The 12,608-nt window shown below is 41.0% G+C and overlaps 2 protein-coding genes across 2 annotated transcripts; both read right to left on the minus strand.

Annotated features, from left to right (window-relative positions):
- Positions 1-11,150, minus strand: LOC121458159 (ankyrin repeat domain-containing protein 7-like). Its single transcript, XM_041667302.1, has 6 exons — positions 10,897-11,150; positions 6,564-6,681; positions 5,676-5,849; positions 4,234-4,340; positions 968-1,029; positions 1-167 (listed from the first exon to the last, which is right to left on the minus strand). Exons 1-6 carry the CDS (start codon positions 11,148-11,150, stop codon positions 1-3), a joined length of 882 nt encoding a protein of 293 aa, XP_041523236.1.
- Positions 8,499-9,585, minus strand: LOC121457995 (metastasis-associated protein MTA3-like). The gene is made up of 2 exons (XM_041667110.1): positions 9,532-9,585; positions 8,499-9,425 (listed from the first exon to the last, which is right to left on the minus strand). The coding sequence occupies exons 1-2, from the start codon at positions 9,583-9,585 to the stop codon at positions 8,499-8,501; spliced, it is 981 nt and encodes a 326-aa protein (XP_041523044.1).
- Positions 11,151-12,608: the final 1,458 nt, after the last annotated feature.

The following is a 12,608-nucleotide window of genomic DNA, read 5'->3' on the forward strand; positions in this document are numbered from 1 at the left end:
CTACGTGGTGTTCCTGCCACTGCCACAAAGTCTCTCCAGACTCAATGGAGTAACAGACAATTCTTTGAAATACAGAATGATGTCATTTTCTACACTCTGCTTTTTTCCAATATTTATTCCTGAATCATGCTTTGCAGCATGGAAATGATATTCACCCTTACCATGTTCTATAAGAAAAACTAAAGAGAAAAGTACTGAAGGTAGGGATAATGGGTAGGGTGCTTGCCTAGAATGCTCCCAAAGCCTTGTGCTCAATGTCTAGCTCTTCAGAAAACCAAATCAAAACAAAAAACAAGGAAAGAAGAGAAGAAAGGAAGGAAGGAAGAAAGGAAGGAAGAAAGAAAAAGAAAAGGAAAACATGTCAGGATTGATAAGTCTTCATAAACTCAATACGTTCATTACAGAATGAAGCTTTCACCCCTAAATGGGAGATTTCTAAAGAAAACAATTATACAGTAGGACAAAACTGTTCAAATTGAGAAATTGCACAGACATTAAAGAGGTCAGAAGATTTTAATTATGTCATAAGGTAGGAAATTATTTAATGAAAGTTATTGATTACTGAGGTTGGTTTGTGACATAATTACATTCTAGTGACACCTACCTGTGTACTGTTATGCAGTACAAAATACAAGACTTTTGTCATAAAACTCAAGTAGAATATGTATTTCTAATAATCCTATTTGCTGCAATGTGACTATGGAGGACACGTGTGTAAAGTTGATTTCTCCTTTATTCAAAGGCAGTACAGATATCAGCATTAATATAAAATAAACAATGTTTTGACAATATATTTTTACAGTTGAAAGTTCTTTGAAATAAATTCTTAATTCTGACTTTTCAGAATATTTGAAAACCACAGAACTGCATTTATACTGGATTTCCTTAACTCCTTTTTGGGGATCTAAAATCTTTACTCTTCCTTATTTTCTTTAGGGAAGGTAGGAGCAGTTGGAGTCATTCTTACCTTCGTTGGAGTTGGCACAGGTTTTCATTGATTGTTCTGATTCTACTGCAGCTGCTCCTCCACTGTGACATATGTTTAAAAGTGATCAGCATTTAACTAGTCATATAAAAATACTTAGCATGTTTTCTAAATTCTTTATTTTTGAGTTCCTAATATATCTCTCATTAGATATTTACAAATAATTTTTTGAAACAGGTCTCATTATGCAGTCCAGATTACTTTAAACCCACTATATGCATCATGTTGGTCTTGAAATCAAAGCGATCTGTGTGCCTCCTGTTTTCCAAGTTCTGGGATTAAAGGCATGGGCAACAAGGCCCAGCCTAATAACTCTAAACTAATTCTTCAACAGTTGGTGATGATTAATGACTGCTGTCCTTCCCACCTTCCCTCATAGAGAAGAAACAGAGGAAATTTAGCTCTTGATAAAAACACACACTCTCTTCTCTCTCTCTCTCTCTCTCTCTCTCTCTCTCTCTCTCTCTCTCTTGCACACACACACGAATGATAGCAGTGCTTTTTCCATAGATTTGCTTGAATGCTCCAGTAACCTTGTATTTATGTGCTCGTGGTGTCAGTGTTCCTGTTCCACTCATCTACCTGCTTGTCCCTAAGGCCCCACAGTCCTATCTGTCAGAACTCTTTGGAGGTATTTTGTTGAGTACAATGCTCTCAATGGTCAGTATATGAAAAAGTATTTTTTTTTTGCTTCTAAGCATCCTTCTGCCTGCATTCTTAGAAGCCATGACATTGAGCCTAAGCCTTCAAATTGTTTTAACAGTTCTTTCATGTGTGAATGCTGAAACCACCGCCTGGCTGTTTCTTTGTTCATAAGCCTTTTTCTGTAATCCTGAGTCTTTGTAACTCACGACCAGCTTCCAAACTCAAGAAAAGCAACACTCTTTTGTCAGCTATATTCTTCCCAGGTCACAGCTAAGACTGCTGTACTTCAGGGCCTATTTCCAGGATATTCTGGACCAGCAGCTTTATTTTCCTAGTTTCTGCTTTGGCTGTCATCACAGTCTTGGAACTTGTCATGGGGACTTTTCACCTGTGGTGTGAAGCTAGTCCAAAATAGCACCGCTGCTGAAGTGATCTGCAGAAAACTAAGAAAACCTTCAACCTTGACCACTATTTCCAATGTCTTTTTAGCAGATAATGATCCCCAGTCTTACTAGATCAACAACCTAAACTTACTTTTTCATCTTCATATTTGATATGCATTCCTGTTCACATCTGTGTATGCATTTGTGTCTGTTGATCCTAGTGCATGTTTTTTAGGTCAGAGGACATCCTTGACTGGCAGTCCTTGCCTCCTAACTTAGTTTTGAGGCAGAGTTTCTTGTTGTTAACAGCTGTACAAAGCAAGACTATCTAAAGTATAACTTTCCAGACAGTCTCCTCTCTCCATCTCCCATGTCCCTCAAGGTTCCCTGAGATTAAGATGCACACAGCACATGAGGCCCTTTCTGTGTTCTGAGGAGCTGAACTCTGAAATCTTGGGTTTGTGTGATAAGTACTTTATTCCTGAGACATGATCCTAGTCGTGAATTCCTAAAACTGTGCTATTCCATGTCAAAGTAACAAGCATACTTTATTTGCTTCAAAAGTACCAGCTTTACAAATTTCTGTCTATCTTGTATTGAAGGAAGAATAAATGACCTCAAATGGTTCTTCTTAGAGGGAAACACAGACCCTCTAACTGGATTAGAGGTTTAATTGAAAGTGCTCTGCACTCAGAAGCCTTAGTTCCATAATTAATAACAATACACTTATAGCCACCTCTTTAATTTAGACACAAAGTCTTCTTTTAAAAATTGAGTGTTTTAGAGCCAGATAGATGGCTCAGTGGGTATACATATTGTCACAGTAGCCAAGAATTCAACAAAAAGTCAGACACTGTGTAATATATCTATAATCCCAGCACTTTTATAGTACAAAGGAAGTGGAGGTAGTAAGATACCAAAGAGGCTTCCCAACCTGCTTACCTGGAGTAAGTGGCCAAGTGCCAAATAAAAATAGAAAAAAAATGCCTCAAATAAGATGGAAGACAAAGCCATCACACAGTGTTGTACTGTGTCTTGGTTGGGAATATCAGTGCATGCATGTCCTCTGACACAAAAACAAGTACATGAAGATGAGGGATGCTAAACCATGTTTAGAATATATGGTATGTCCAAAGTGTATTTTCAATAAAAACATACACAACACACAGGCTTTACTTTTTAATTCATCTGACTTTAAACTTGCATGTATGAACAAAAAAGGTAATCATTTAATTTTTAATGCTGAAATCATCTTAAATACCAAGTTCCATTTTAGAGCTGCTATTTCTGTGATAAAACACCATGACCAATATGAACTTGGGGACCAAAGGATTCATTTGGCTTATATGTCTGCACCATAGTCCATCATTAAAGGAAGATAGGGCAGGAACTCAAACAGGGAAGGAAGCTGGAGGCAGGAGCTTACAGAGGCCATGGAAGAGAGCTGCTTACTGGCTTGCTCATTCTGCTTTCTTATAGAACTCAGGGCCATGAGCCCTGGAACAGCACCTCCCATGATGTGTTGGGCCCTTATCCATCAATCACTAATTAAGAAAATGCCTTACAACCAGATCTATGGAGGCATTTTCTCAATGGAGTCTTAGTTCTTTGTACTCATTTTGGACAAGTGTCCCTATCCAGATTAGCTGTTTCAGGAGTTTGGGTGTACAGATTCACATCTGACTAACACAGTGTCAAGATAGTTCAGACAGGACAGGGGAAAATAGTAGCATCTGGTAATATCATCTAATTGATGGATACCCTAAACTATTTGCTTACTCAAATTCACTTAAAGCAAAGTGAGTGATCAAAGAGACAACATGATTTGAAAAAAATATTGAAATTGAACATATATAAGAAGAAAATATATAAGGAACAGGCTAAAAATAATAAAATTATACATTTCAGTGTTGATAATAAACTTGACACTTTTCAAAGTAAACAACATTAATGTGAAATTGCCTTAACAAGTAGAAAATTGCCAATCAAATCAGATTAGAAATGATCACGTGTTTTTGAATGGGAAGCTGAGCCCTGGTACACACTGTTCCTTTTTTTATGTTGGAACAGTCTCTTTTCCAGCTCACACTCCCTGTGAGCTAGTCTTTCTCAATATATGCTTATGAGTTGAAGCCATCTTCCCTCTACCATTTTAGTGTTCATTACTTAAGCAATGAGACCCTCAAGAACAGCACTAAGATTGTAAAAAAGAAATGGTACCTATTTGGTGTAAGCTCCGAAGGTGCATCTGCACCGTTTTCAATTAAAAACTCTGCCATTTTAAGTTGATTTTCAAACAAAGCGAGTTTATAGGGTGTCAAACCATACTGTAAAGGAAAAATTTCATTTTATAAATTGACATGCTTTTCAAATGAAAAATGTATCACAGATTTTGAAAACAAAATGAGTCACAAAAGGATAGATTTTCCTTCAGCCCTTGCTGCAGATTCACACACACAGGGCTTCCCTTTCCTTTGAAACATCTTTCCCTGTCCAACAATGCCCGCGAACACCACTATTTCCAGAACTTCCCACAAACGCTTGCTGGTTCCAAGTTTCTTAGCTCCATAGAGAGCTCAATTGCCCCAATCCTAAAACATGGATTTGGTATGCCTCTGTTGAATGAGTGAACCCAAGTGGCATCTCTGGAGCAGTTTCTCAACCTGTTTTTCAAAACTATTTTCCCTAACCTAAAAATTTTCTCCCAAACCAAACATCGTTTCCTGTTGTAGTGGTCCAAAAGATGCTGGAGGAAGACCTCAGACTCAAATGGTATGTAAACACAAAGAGTGCTTATTCTTCAGAAATAGCCAGCATGCAACAGTCCATCACCCATATAAAGTGATAATGAGGACCACAAAGACATACAGGCCCTTTTAAAGTGGACGTGGGGAATTCTATCTTTTTAATCTTTTAAATATTTTTTCAATAATCGGGCAGTCAGGGAGCAGTTACATGGGGGGGGCATGTTGATTGGACAGAATTAGTAACAGTTTCATCCATTGTGGGATTTTTCTGACACATATAGTCAGTAGCAGCCAGATCCTGCAACTCTGGTCTTCCAGCCTTATAAGGCCAGGTTTGGAACTGTTTAGCCAATTGGCTAAACTTGACTGGGGAACGTCCTGGATTCAGGCTTAGGTCATTAATTACAATGGAGTTGCTCCTTGTCTAAGATAGAGTCCCATTTTGGCCCCTTTGTTATTTACATGTAACATCTGAAAAAGTTAAGTGAAAATGTCTTCTCAGCATGTTTTCTTCAATGATCAAATTTCCACATTTACCTGTGTGCCTGTGACCTTCCCACTCTAGCCTCATCTCTGAGGGACAAGTCACATCAGTAACTTCTTAATTGCAACAGATTTCTGTTTTTTTCTACAGACATATATCTTAAAATTATTTTTTTCTATTGTTTGTGTGTATGTGAAGTATGTGTGGGCCCAAGTCCTTTACTTGTTGAATTTTAAAGGAAAGCCCAAATCTGAAACAAAATGTGCTGTGCTGAGTTCCTTTAAGTTACCTACAAAACTATGAAAAACAGATTTGGAAAAAATGCTTTACTCTGAACAGATTCAGTGAGACTGCTTGAGCTTCAGAATATGGAAAGAGATCTGAGTGTCATTGCTAGAAGTACATTGTGAATGAAGTTGAATGATTCTTACCTCTGTTTTGGCTTTAATATCTACATTATACTCCAGCAGTTTGCTGACAACTGGTATGTTCCCTCTGCAAATGGCGTGGTGGAGGGCAGCATCGCCATTGGCATCTACAATGTGGGGATCAGCCCCGTGCATGAGGAGAATAGAGATGCATTCTACATTGTCCCGCTGGGCGGCCTGTGAGTATTGGATAAAGAAAGAGACACTGAAATCAAGAACTTTAATAAGCATTCCAACAATTCCATTGACTAGTTGCCCTTGGATCAGACCAATTGTTTAGGTCATGCATATTATCCCTCTCAAGTAACCAGACTTTCCTAAATTCATAACCTCCCCACCAAAGTTTTCCAAGTGGTAGAGTTTCAGAGGTGTGCCACCACACCTAGATATTAAAGCATTTCACTAGCACCGTTTAGCTATTTTTGTAGTGGGGGAGGTTGCTTGTTCATTTGCTTGTTTTGATAACTTGACACAGGTTGAAGACACCTGGAAAAAAAGAATCTCACTTGAAGAACTGGCTCCACCAGACTGGACTCTGAGAAGCGTGTATAGCATTTTCTTGATTGAGGTTGATCTGGGAGGGCACAGCTTCCTAGGGGTGGTGGCATGACTGGGAAGGTTATTCTGAGTAGTATAAGATATCTGAGCAAGCCTTGGAAAAAGCCACGGGAAAGCATCATTCCCCCATGACCTCTGCTTCATTTCCTGCCTCAGGTCCTGATTGAACTCCTGACCTGGTTTCCCTTCATGACTGACTGTGATGTGGAACTGTAAGCCAATAAACCTTTCCTTTCCTGAGATGGTTTTGGCCAGTGTTTCATCACAGCAACAAAAACCAAACAAGGATAATTTCTAATCCATTTTGTACCAAAAGTGTTTCGCGATAGTTACCTTTATTAGGGGAGTGCAGCCTTCATCATCCTTCATATTAATATCGGTACAGTCGTTGGATAATAGCAATGTTACTACATTAGGATGATTATGGGCAGAGGCGTAGTGCAGTGAACTCCTACAAATTGAGAGGACATTTTAGGAAATTACAGATTATTATGTAAAGGCACACTCAAGTAGACACCAATGTGCATTTCCTTCTGATGTAAAAGAAGAAACTAAAATTTTCTTATTTACTTATTTCTCTACTCAGGTGTTCATTTTCTGTGCTAGGCATATAGCGCATGGCTGTCCCATTCAAGGCGAGTGCTCTATCACAAGCTTCACCCTTCCTCAGAGCAGCCTCTCTGGATAACAGGAGAATGCCCAGTAGATTGAACTCAGATTGGATTTGAATCCTACTCTAATCACTGAGTGTTACTAGTTAGAACATAGACCTCCTATGAGCTCCACAAATCAATCTCTCCATCTGTAGAATGGGGATTCAACACTGCAGCTCTCTTACACAGTGCTGCTGTGAGGCTTCAACTCACATCTTCAAGAGCACGTACAAATGCTTCCAGCACCTGACAGCTCAGTGTTGCTGGATACAATTACAATTTGTTCCTAATGGTAACAAACACAATATTTCAATGAAGAGAAATAGCAGAATTATACCTACTGCAGATGTGAAAGATTTTACTCAAGTATCTTTACAATATTTTAAAACTATATTCCCTAAGCTGGCCTTGATTTGGTAATCCTCCCAGTAGGTAGGAATGCAGGCAGTTCCACTGCACCCACCTTACTCTTTATTTCACACTTTAGAATCGCTGATGTCTGCCACTTATAATTCATGATATTTTATGACTATAATTGGCAATGTTTTTTACTTTGCTACCATACAAAATAAAAGGTCACCATGCAGTCCATTGTGCCTGACATCCAATGAAATATGACACAATCCACAGGCCCATGACACTTCTAAAGGTCACATGTATCTATGTAAATTTCTGCTCTTAAGACTATGAAATGTAAACTATTTAGAATAGCAATAACAACAAACAAAAATCTAAAATTTCAGTCATCAATACTTAAACTTTTTTTTCATTTCTCTTTGCCCAGAATTAATGTTTCTATATTTGCTGCCAACAGGGACACAGCATAGTCCTCAGTCAATAGACAAAATGTCCATGTTAATATAGACACCAGGTGGTAGCAAATGGCTTTGCCTTATACCTCCATGAATTAGCACCAAAACTGAGCAAATCTATCCAGAAGGAGATAACCCATGGTATCATAGCTCCCTTGCTTTGATTTTCAAAAAGTTTAAAGACAAAAATGACTAGGGATTCAATTGAGCATCATTCATTGTTTTCAATATTTAAATTTATAGAATGTCAGGAAAGCTGACTGAACAGAGAAATGTAATATCTTATGAATGAGAGGGTCTTGAGAGCTAGTAGATTTGTATGCTGTACAGTAGATATCTAAGTTATGTGCAGGGAATAAGTGGATTGGCAGAATGGATAAATACAGCTGGAAAATTCAGTGTTTCTAAAGAATACACATATTAAGCAAAAATACTTTGAAACAATAATTTACTGTTCTATTATTTGTATGAAGCTCTAATTTGGAAGACTGAATAACTATAGACTAAATAACCTCACAACTACAGACATGATCAAGAAGCATGTGAGCTATGGAGAATCTACTGTTGAGGGTCATTGTTTCCTGCCTATAATCTAGTGAGAAACAGGAAACAAGGACTAGGAAAGAGGGCTGCAGTGATTGTTACAACTCAGTTGGAAAATCACTCACCCTGCAAGCCTGAGACCCCAACTTCAGAATCCCCAGCACCTTGAGAAACTGGTGCTGGAGATGTGGATACAGGAGGATCCCCAAATCTATTTTGCCAGCAAGTCTAGGTCAATCAGTATACTCCAAGACCATCAGTCAAACACAGCAGGGATTTGGGTGAGAGAATCTGTCTAAAAAGCTGAGGTGGATGTTCTGGGGCTGGAACGCGGCCCCCACAGCTCCGTTCACAGTGCCAGCCTTGCCATTGCTGGTGGATATCTGGTTGGGATTTGGTTTGTAAGTTGGGATATATACTTGTTTCAGTTTGCTCTCGGCTTCGGCTGCTTTTAGGCGTTTCTGCTGCACGTATCTGTCAGTAGTTTTCCACATGTAGTAATATTCAATGATGCTCGTCAAGGACTTCCACGGGAGAAAGTCCTGACGGATGTCATTGAAGTCTTTGCCATACTTCTCCAGAGCCTCTTCGAACAAGCTGGCTTCGGAGGCCGACCACTCCTCCATCTCACCTCTGCACAGGACTGGTCCTCCAAGTGGCACAAGGACACTGATGGCACTGCTCAGGTCATAGCTGTGCCTGTACAGTGTATCCATGGCATAGAACAAGGTGATGTCTCGGGACGCTGCAGCCGCACTCATATGCAAGCTGGGCTGCCTCACGGAGCTGCTGCAATCCAGGGCGCGGGCAAACGTCCCAACAGCACGGGCTACAACTAAAAACTGGTCAATCTGTCGATCCGTAAGTGGACTATTGGGATCCCAAACTTTAACTTCCAATTTTGATTGTTCCCTCTCATCTGAGTCTCCTTCTGGTAGCATGTCTGGAATGTCGGCCTGGTACTTTGGTCCCACTCTGATTTCCCCTTTGTCAGCTAATAATGTTTTCACTGAAGGGTCATACACCAAGGAGTAAAAGAAGGTATCCTCTTTATCAAGGTACGACAACACCGACTCTGTCTCATTCAGCAGGGCAACACTGCATCCAGCCCCAGAACACCCTCCTCGGGCGAGCCTGTGAGAGCTGCTTTGCCACACAGTCTCACCAGTGATACTCCTGGGGCCCGCCTAATATGCAGTGTAGACTGTGTGCGACCTGTTGGCTGTACTGGAAAAAGTATGGAGGTCTGAAAATGCCCACCCAGTCAGAAGAACAGAAGTCTCCCAGCCCTACTGCAGAGGACCCACGTGTGAGAAGCCACCTGTCCCGGCAGGCCATGCAGGGCATGCCGGTCCGGAACACTGGGAGCCCCAAGTCTGCAGTGAAGACCCGCCAAGCTTTCTTCCTTCATACTACATATTTCACAAAAATTACTCGTCAGGTCTGCAAAAACACCCTGCGGCTGCGGCAGGCAGCGAGACGGCCGTTTGTTGCTATTAATTATGCTGCCATTAGGGCAGAATGTAAGACGCTTTTCAATTCTTAGCCTTACCGTTCCGCTCCTCTCACCATCCTCTCTCTCCCTCGCTCTCTTTTTGTTTGTTTGTTTGCAATAAACATAAGTTCTTGTGTAAAAAAAAAAAAAGCTGAGGTGGAGAAACCACAGGGTGGTTCATTAGGTGAGGGCTCCTACTGGCAGAGCCAGTGGCCTATGTTCAATCCCCAGAATCCACAACGTGGCAGAACACAGCTGTCGATAGTTCTCTTCTGACCTTCAGACACTTGCTTGGCATGTGTGAGGCACAGGTGCATACACACATATGATTTTTTTTAATGAGATGAAAAGAAATTTTCAAAGAGAATGTCAACCGTTAGCCTTCTAGTATTTACCAAAACACACACAACATGTATATAAGGGGCCGGGGGACAGAGTTATAGTTCAAGTTGAAAATTTCCTTATGAAATCCCTCAGCAAGCATAAAACAGACATAAGATTTCTTGTTAATTCTTTGGGTTTTTTTGGCTTTGAGTTGGCTTTTTATGTGAAAATTTATCTTATGATACAATTTTCTGTGTTGCATATAACATAGCATTAAAACATATACATTAAAGGGCTGGAGAGATGGCTTGGCATTTACAAGCTCTAGTTTTTCCTGCAGAGGACCTGGGTTTGATTCCTAGTACCCACACAGCAGATCACAACTGTCCATGACCCCAGTTCCAGGAGATCCAACACCCTCTTCCTATGCTTGTGTGGTACACTGAAAATACATGCAGCCAAAACACTCAAACCTAAAACATTATAAGTGTACACATAAAAAGATGTATGTGGTTTCCTTAGCTAAATTCCTTTAAAGCCCTCAGTAAAGTGCTCTAAAAGAGACAATGTAAAGGGATTTGTAAACTAACTGAAGTTCTTTGTTTTGCTTCTCTTAAAGAAAGCCTCGGAGCTGCCCTTCCAAGGTGTGCAGGTTTCAGGTGCCTAGGAGCTTAAAGCAGGTACAAACCCAGAGGTCTCCATGAAAGAAGAGCCTTAAGCATGACATCTGCCCTCCCACAGGCTGCAGATCTGGAAGGTATGTTTCTCCCTAGTAGACCCTGACTGTCCCCAACAGTTTCTGCCCCTCCTGCCCCTCGCCCCTCCTCAGGCCCCATTACCTGCTCCTTCTGTCGCACTCGTTAACACGGTGTTCCCTGGCATTGATCAATCTCTCGACTAATTTGACATCACCCACACTGGCCGCCCTTTGTAATCGGCCCACGGGATCGTACCCAATTAGGTACAAAGGAAATCGCTGCTGTCTTCTACCCAAGCACCCACGACCCAGGCATGCGGGCCACAGGTGGGTATACCAGGGAGACCGCTGAGGGGCCCGAATGGTTAGGGCATCATACTCCATATCGTCCTGCATGTTAAGGCTCTACAGGCCCTCCTGGCCCTCCCGACAACCCCGCCCCCCCTCCCAGCCCTCCTTGCCCTCCCGGCCCTCCTGGCCCTCCTGGCCCTCCCGGGCCTACTGCCCCTCCCTTCCTTCCCCTTTAACCACCCCCACCCTCCCAAACCCAGTAGTAAACGTTCAAAATCTGGTTAAAATTCCCCACTGAACCAAATAAGCGTCCTGCTTGGGCAGATCCTTAGTTCAGTGTGAGCTGAATTCTGATTCACCCTTAGCAACACAGTTCTAGGGGCATAGTGATGCGCTATGAGCTCACAATGGTACTCAGCAGCTGTGCACCGAGGTTGTGTTCTGTGTGTGCCCATGTCAGACTTCAGCGTCAAAAGCATACAGTGCTCAGTACATGTAGACAAATATTGTATGTTTTCTCTTTTAAGGATTTTATGATTCTGATATGGGAACTTCAATCTGAATACCCACAGAGGTATGGAACCTAGTAAGGGACCAGGAGGAAGGAGAGGAAAGGAAAGAAAAAAGTCTATAGTGTTATTTAGCTATTAAGGAAAACTAGAATTGGATGGTTTAATGAAAGGGGGATGGGGCAGAAAGGTAAAGAAAGGAAAATGGAGAGGGACAACCAATACTAAAGGTCCTTTGAAAAACTATATGGACACTGACTATCCTAGAATCTTCCTTTACATATGTGAAAGGAACCCACAGGGAGACAAAAAAACAACAGGGGAGAGAAGACTTCAACTAGATATCTTGTGCCACCAAATTAAACCTCCAGTGCCAGGAACAGGTTACAGCCTGTTGAGTCATTCACCAAAGGGACCCATGGAAACCACCAAATAGCACAGGCTATTGCCAAGGCTCTTGGTTGCTCACACAAGCTGATGTTAAGGTCTTGTTTCTGGAGGGAACACTTCTATCACTGAATATGGAGACGTTGAGCTGGTGTCTAACTACATTATTCACCTACTAACCACAGTTCACTGTACTGGAAGGTACTCTACATGCCCCTGGAGGAGAAAAGTAGTCCTCATTACCTCTCAGCACAAACCCTTCAACCTACAACCACACCCAAATGGAAGGAAGCTCACAGATATTTATATCTAGGGGATCCAACACCCTCTTGTCTCTTTGCAGGCACCAGACATGCACACAGTGAACATACATATATGCAGACAAAACATAGACATGAAATGTGATCTGTAGATATTGAGAAGTAATACATTTATGTAGTAAGTTTACTCTTTTAAAGTATATAACCCAGTAGGTATTTTTTTACTATGTTCTTACAATAACGCAACCATTATTCTATTTACTTTTAAAATAATTTGTCATTTGGGAAAAATCACTTTATTCATTAGCAGTTACTCTTCATTTCTCCAGACCCCCACCACCTATTAGTTACCAATCTAACTTTCTGTTTCAAGTGTCTCATTCTGGGTATTAAAGAGAAATCAAATC

The sequence above is a fragment of the Microtus oregoni genome, unplaced genomic scaffold (assembly GCF_018167655.1).
Source record: "Microtus oregoni isolate MIOR12 unplaced genomic scaffold, Mior012 000001F_ref0000356, whole genome shotgun sequence".
NCBI lineage: Eukaryota > Metazoa > Chordata > Mammalia > Rodentia > Cricetidae > Microtus > Microtus oregoni.